This window comes from Ascidia mentula, chromosome 2 (genome assembly GCF_947561715.1).
Source record: "Ascidia mentula chromosome 2, kaAscMent1.1, whole genome shotgun sequence".
Taxonomy (NCBI): domain Eukaryota; kingdom Metazoa; phylum Chordata; class Ascidiacea; order Phlebobranchia; family Ascidiidae; genus Ascidia; species Ascidia mentula.
The window spans coordinates 15157702-15165190 of NC_138567.1; the positions used below are offsets into that span (position 1 = coordinate 15157702).

General features: G+C 39.2%; 1 protein-coding gene across 1 annotated transcript; it reads right to left on the minus strand.

The window, feature by feature from the left end:
• Positions 1-247: 247 nt before the first annotated feature.
• Positions 248-3061, minus strand: LOC145889400 (uncharacterized). Its single transcript, XM_082980352.1, has 2 exons — positions 2651-3061; positions 248-2586 (listed from the first exon to the last, which is right to left on the minus strand). The coding sequence occupies exons 1-2, from the start codon at positions 3017-3019 to the stop codon at positions 478-480; spliced, it is 2478 nt and encodes an 825-aa protein (XP_082836478.1). The 5' UTR covers positions 3020-3061; the 3' UTR covers positions 248-477.
• Between the last annotated feature and the right edge of the window lie 4428 nt (positions 3062-7489).

Sequence of the window (7489 nt, forward strand, 5' to 3'; positions counted from 1 at the left end):
TTAGAACTCACGTGTGGCCTTATGTCAAATAAATTAGTCAAATAGGATTTCTTTATCTATGGTTAACTAATAGTGTTAATATCCAACGTTAAGTTAATAACATTTGGCATATAGGTCGCAACAACTCGTTACACAACACATAGACCTATATCAATCTCAGTGCGACACTAACGATGTCATACAGTAAGGCATTAATTACGTTAATTATAACAGCAAAATTAAAACTGGCTTTAAAGTTTAAGTATTTAATTCGGATTTGTTGCCAGCAATCAACTCCACTTTTACACGCTGACATCGGAAAATTATCAATGAAAGCCCACAATTAGTGCGAAATCAACTGGTTTTCTATCAACCTGATCATGTAAACGAAATTGTAGCATTAATCCTCTCTCTTCTTGCGACGGGATAAAACAACACATTCCAAATGTTTTTAAGTTTTTTTATGAAATACAGGAACAAAAAATGCTCAAGGTAAATTCACGATCTGGTAATACGAACAATGGAAGCTTCAGTTGAAAATATGTCGGTAAGCCACACTTGACATGGTTTCACACGGTTTGGCAACTTCGCCTCACTGTCAACACCAATTGGAGAAAGGCTGCGATGTAGTGCGGAAAGTTGTTGTTCGTATACCAAGTCCATACGAGGTGATTTGGATCGAGACAGAGAAATACGGGCGGATCGTTTTCTTGTTGGCGAGAAAACACCGGAGGTTGTAGATTCCGTAAGTCGCTTGCTCATACGTACGTTGTGTTGGATTGTTGAAGTGATTTCAGAAGTTTCTTTGGTGACTTTTACAAATGAGTCTTTTTCTGGTTGAAGAGTTGGGTCGCACTCATCATTCGACAAAGTAGAAAGTCTCCTTTTCGAAACTATTTGGTTTGGTTGCAAAATGTCTCTACATGTTCGTCTTCTTTTTGACTTCTTACGAAAAATTCTTTGTAAAGACTCATTATCAGCAGATAAATGTTTGTTGTAATTTGGAAGTCCCATTCGAAGCAGATCTTCCACTTCTTCCTGAATCTTAGTAATTTGTTTTTCATCGGGTTGTTTGTCGGTAAACGATGCATCTTCGGATAATTGTTCTCCCTTGTTGTTGTTTGATTGGAAAACAAAATTTATGTTTTCCTTGGGAATGTCTTTTTCAGTTTTAACAATTGCAGTTTTCTCGGGAGAAAATGCCTCTGCAAGGTTAATTGAAATTACATTGTTTATCTTTTCATGATTGTCATCAGTCTTATCCCCGTCACCGTTGTAAGCACACGATGAAGAGCTGCCTTCAATTTTGATAGACTTCGTTCCAACAACACATGGGTGTTTTGGTTTGCTAACAATTTGTGCATCCACATTCAACTCTTTCTTCACAAACGTGGTGCTGGGTTGCTTGCGAAATATTACATTACAATCAACAGAGTTATTTTTGTTACTTGTCACTTTCTCGTCCCTGATGGATTGTTGAAGTACACGATGGTCTGGTGTTGGTTCGCTTGTTTGCGCTGCATGACATTGGGAGGATTCGGCACGATCAAAATTGTTACTGGAGTTACGACCAGGGGATGCAGAATGAGTACTTGGAGCAGAGCTCGGTCGGATGAAATTATATTTTGGGGACTGAGGCAGTTCATTATCGACGGAATGTGATCTTGAATTCCGTTGTTGAACAAATCCTGACAACAGTGGAGATGGTGAAGAGGTGGTGGGTGGTACATTCCCGGTGTCCAAGTTGCAATAATTCGGATTGGAACCAAATTTCTCCTGTGGATCGCACAGTCTTGGCTGCTGTGTTGGTGTCAAGTCAGAGACACCGAAGTTTGACGATTGGATTTGGTCGTTACTGGAGCTACTTTGCTTCAGAAAACCAATGTTTTGGTTAGTAGCTTGTAAATTCACAAAGGGTTGCTCAGGATGTGAGTTGGTTTCAACCAACATTTCTTTTGGAAACTCGCTCAAGGCATCTTTTACACGATTAAAATCCACAAACGGCTTCAGAATGGGAGAATCTGGCTCGTTTGTTATTTTCGATTTTTGAGCAGGAGAATTTTGATTGGCTAAGATCGAAATCGGATTTGTCACGTGAGTAGTAAAATGAGATTGGGGACCAGATTTCTGTTTAATTTGAACAGATCTTGAAGCGCTATTAAAAGATTTCGGGGGCTCAAGGGGGTTTTGCCTAAAAAAGGGGTTTCCCACAGGAGTCTGGTTGGTTTTATAACCACACCCTACATTCCTGGACAAGTTGCACCGATTAGTGATTTGATCGGTTGCATGGTTTTGCATTCCTAGCATTTTACGTGCATTCCAAGCAGCATGATAAAGTGGATTGGTGTTTGCTTCTCGAGATGGTAACCGGGGGTTCGACAAAAATCGTTGAAGATTGTTCAATGGTGAATGTCTTTCTTCAACTGTTTTTTTTCTCATTGGTTGTTGACGAAAGGGTCTTTGCTGCATTTCGTTGTGCCCATTGTTTTGCTGTGTGTCTGACTTCCAAGTAGCAGAGCAGCTAGTCCCTGGCTGGCTGCAATGTGCCTGTGCCCTAGGCTGCATGCATCTATCAACCTGAATGGTGTTTTGATGGTTGTTTAAATCCTGCAAGATGATTGGTTAATTATTTTTTTCTATCTTGTCTTCATGTGACGTGATTTGCACTCACCAATTCTTTACATCCGTAACCACGCTGCTTTTGGCAAAACTGGTTGCGATCCTGCTGAAGAAAGTTACCAGCTGAAGCTGGTTGGGGTTGTTGGGGTGGTTGCTTGTGAAAGTTTTGGTTGACTTCAACATTGCAATACATAAACGTTCGACTGACGCTGTATTCAACACTTTGGTTAGTATCCTGAGGCGACTGTGCATGCTGTGGAACTCTCAAATGTTGGTCATTATTGAAGTTATAATGCAGCTGGTGATTTAGGTCTTGCTGGTTATCTGGTATCTGGTTTACGTTGAAGTTGCTTAGGTATATTCCGCTCTGGTTGTTGGAATACGAACTCTGCATTCGCGGGATAACTCCGCCTTGAGCCATGGATATGCAGGTAATAGTTTAACCAAAGCGTCTATTCGCCAATTGAAATCTGCAAAAGAAAAACAATCTCTGTGACCACAGTTCTTAATTTTTGTTTCAACCGCAGGAAATTATTGAACCTCATCACATCCTAAATTGTTTTTTAGAAATAACTCATCGAAACTTTCTTGCACTGACTGACTGAGGATATAACACTGTCACGGTTCGATTTCGCAGTAACTGGTTTTAGACAGCAGATAATCACGAGGCCTATTGCTTAAAAGCTTTTAAACAAATTGTAGTAAGGCACTTAGCTGCAAAATAATTTATGAATGTACGCTTAAAAGTCGCCACTCTGCTGCCCAGAAGAAAATGAAAATGACCCTTTTTTACGTTCAACGCATGCGTAATCATTGATGAACTTCGAGAGCAATTGCGTTTCACAGAAGCAGGACGCCGATCCACATGGGGTCTTTGATATTCCATTGTATACAATGGCATCATTTCAATGGCCTACAGGCACCATTTCATACGCCTGAAACAAATACTCATATGCCACAGGGGATACAACAAAGGAATGCCCGGACCAAACATCGGATCACATGCAGCGAACACAACAAATGATGGTAAATAACAAACTACTAACACCGGTATATTCGTGTGGAAAACATTGGTTACAAAGAAAAACCTCAGTTCTAAACTCTTTCTGGTGTTTGTATTTCTAACCTGCGACTAGCTGTAAAATCACACAAATATCCCAAAAGTCTGACAGTACCTACCCAAGCACTTTTCTGTTTGACTCTTGCACACAACACATTACGGCGTTTCTAATTATAGTTAAATGCCCAGAGGGCAGTTCGAGGTTTGAGAAGCTGCTGTTAGTTTTAGAACGTACGTTCGGAATGCGCCTTTGGCTGTTGGCGACCCTTGCAAAAGAATAACAACCCGAGGAGCAATTAAAAAGCGGGTCAAACCTGTTTTTATACATATGCGCGACCATCTAAACAGAGCAAGGAGATATGTGGTAACTGAGATGTTGATTTAAAACTGGACTATAAAGCCTCTCTGATATAAAAACCGGTGGGACTTCGAGTACAAAAACCATTGACGTTAAACATCATCTTATACACAAGATGTTCAACTAGTTAGATAAAGCTGACGTACAGGTCAAGAAAGTTTGTAGATATTCGTTTGTTGGTGAAACAAGAACGGTGTTGGGAGACGTTGTTTTAAAACAACGAAATTATGCATTTGTTTCGAATGATTTTTATTGTTCTTGTGAATCATTTTATGAATAAAGTAATCTATTGTGTTTTTTTCTTTGTTTAAACCAAGAGATTTGTTGTCTCGAAATTTGTAACCGAAAATACTTGCAAAATTAGCTTAAACGCAAGTATCAAACTCCCATATGAAGTAATTTTAAGCTAAAAAAATTCGATGACTTAAACGGTGTTGTAATATACTGTCAACCACCTGTTATACTAGCTAACTATTCAGAAAAATAAGCATTGGGTAAATAAACAAAAACACTGTATATATGAGTGATAATATACTTATACTTCGCTTCAAAAGCATACACAATACTAACGATGGTCAAACCAGCAGAAATACTTGGCACTTTGCAATAAAACACAACATCTGCAAACATGACCCATTGACTGGCCGTACCAAAATCGTACTGGTTTCCTAACTTTTAAAGGCAAGTAGCCCTGGCCGATACTTTTTCATTATTGGATTGCAACGAATTGCGGTCAATTCAAAACTAAACGTTTGCTCTGAATGTAGGGCCATCAAAAAGCAATAAAAGATCTCGTCTCTGTCTGAACGCCTTGTGATTGATATTTACGACTGGGACAGGAGTCAACAGGGAGGCTTGCACCAATAACGTGGTCGTTTAGTTTTTTCAGTCCGGGTCCAGACAGAAACATATGGATTGTGTTGTTACTTGCTTTTGTAGTTAAAGTAACGTTAATTAATACGCCTACAGAACACTACCATATATCTGAATCCTGATAAAAGGGCTACTATGAAAACCAAAGTCATTCGATCAGTTTAACACATCATTAACAATCGCAGGACTAATAAATAACGCATTACAAACCACGCGTACAAAAGTCTCAAGTCTGTCTAAACCAATGTCTTATATTGTTCTTGTATTTTAGATTTTCTCTGATTTTCTGCTAAGTGTATGTGGCTTATATAGAACATACGTACAGAGTTAACTGAGTTCGAATCACTCTGTGACTCATTGAAAAGGTGGCTTATTGCTGGAAGTGTCATAAAATAGGCCAACCGGATATTTAAGTATTTCCTGTTCACACGAGCGAATAGCACGTCTTTTAAAAGAATCGAGAATCCCTCGCAGAAAATTGAGAATTTTTAAAAAGTTGTGCAAATCCAAACTATTCCATACTGTCTTAATGAATTTGCTTTAAACCAGGTTATAGTTTTCGGGCATTTGCACTTTCACATAACATTAACTCTTAGACTTCTAAAACAATTTTGTGTTGTTAAAAGTACGCATTGAATCACGGATGTCACAATGTTTGACTGAGAGCAGGATACAGAATACACGAACTTCGTAGCGTAAATTACAAAACATGACCTTGCGCCTCTCACGCAAACTGCATATTTGCAGCATGAAGTCATTGGTTTACATTCACAACACAGCGTCACACGCGAGCGGTTTATACATATCAAAGGATATGGCGCGACACGAGTGCTACCGCGAACATAATATGTACAAACATAGCGCCTTACATCATATACTGCATAAAGTTCGTGCTGCTCGTTGCCGGCGTAGCGGTTTGTTTTACTGACATATGTGCAAGCGACATGTAGAAGAAACGACTATCAGACTCATTTTTTCTATGCCTTGCATGTTATATTGTCCGTCGAGATACAGCAGGCAGTAAACTAATATATCTTCAAGAGAGACATTACGCAAACTAAAATAAATCAAATCACCCTTTTTCGCCAATAACCCTGATGAAGAATAATGATGAGTGAGCTTTCTGCATGAACAATTTGCTGACACCTGAGGTTGCGCGTTTTCCTCGCGCGACGAAATGCTGACACGAGTTGAAGCAATCGCTCGCTTTATACGCAAGGCGGTTTAGAAAAAAAATGCTGTGACATTCAGATTGCGTAGTCGCTTGAATGGAGGCCAGATGCAATTCCACATTTAAAAAGATAATGCCCGGATTAAGAACGGGATACTGCAGTCGCTTTATTAGAAAATATTATGTACATCTGTTTCGCAGTCATTTCGTCGAATTTACGTTAGACGCTGAAAATGCTTCATTTGAGTTTATCGGTCAGCGCCCAAGTCGTGCCCTAGACAGTAATTTCTGCGGAAACACATACGTTGTCTGTGACTCAAAAAGAAAGAGTACAGCATTGGGCAGGTACAGTCGTTACCGCCACGCAATAGACTACAGTATTCTTTGAAAGTAACATAGGTCACCACTCTTTCAAGTATTAATGTTACAGTTTAATAAGATAAATAAATATTTCATGACGAAGGTTAATCCAAAATTTTGTGTTATTTATGAAAAAGGCAGAAGATAAAAAAATGTGGATTTTAACAATTTAGGCTTCTACAGTGTGTCCTATTAACTAACAAACCAAATTGTAGAAAAACTATTTGAATTATTTCGTTTTTAAACATTTGTGCCAGAAGAACAGACTATAAAATTTAATTGCAATATGCCTGATAGCAACGGAAACATTATATTTCGTTTTTGTCTGTCTGAGAATAAATTCACCCGCGTGTGCAGTAAATGCATTATTTTGAGCAACATTTGTAAAAAATCATAATATAAAACTACAATTGTTTAGGTGAGACAGGTCGGTATATCTTTTTGGGAGCAAGTTAAATTATACGACAGACATGATACTTTTTCTAACAACCTCGCAATGACATTATGATTAACACTAGTTTATCACGCAATGCTGACTCGTACAAACCTAAAAAAGCAACTTCACAAAACGTTAGTCATGACATAACACGAATAAAACTAAACGTGACAGAGTTACGTCTGAACGTTTTTGGCTAAAAACCTTGATCGGTCGCTGCGTCTGCGTCGTGCTCCAACTGCGCTAGCCGCGAGCCGCAAACTGTTATCGCCCTTCTCAGATGGTTTTAACAAACAAAAGAACGCACCTCGCTTGGCGGCGTCTCCCGCTGTGAACAGCGTGGTCTACTTGATGTCCAGCGCAGTCTCAACTCACAAACTTCAGAAGTTTCACCGACGGATCGATTATCGTAGGCGCCGGAGAACAGAGATATAATGAGATTCGTGGGCGCTAAACGTGTTTGTTGAACCACGATTTAATGTTTGTTAATTGCTTTTGGGAATCATTCCCCATTCTCTTGCAATTAGACCTGAGGTTTTCCACCTTATGGATAATTCTTCCACAACCACAGGAACGTTACCAAAACTGACCGATTTAAGCCTGAGAATCTGTGATCGAGGATTAATACTGTGA

Coding starts and splice junctions, on each gene's coding strand:
- LOC145889400 (XM_082980352.1), bottom strand. CDS start 3,019: ATGGCTCAAGGCGGAGTTATCCCGCGAATGCAGAGTTCGTATTCCAAC. Junction 2,587..2,650: donor GTTACGGATGTAAAGAATTG/GTGAGTGCAAAT, acceptor ATCATCTTGCAG/GATTTAAACAACCATCAAAA.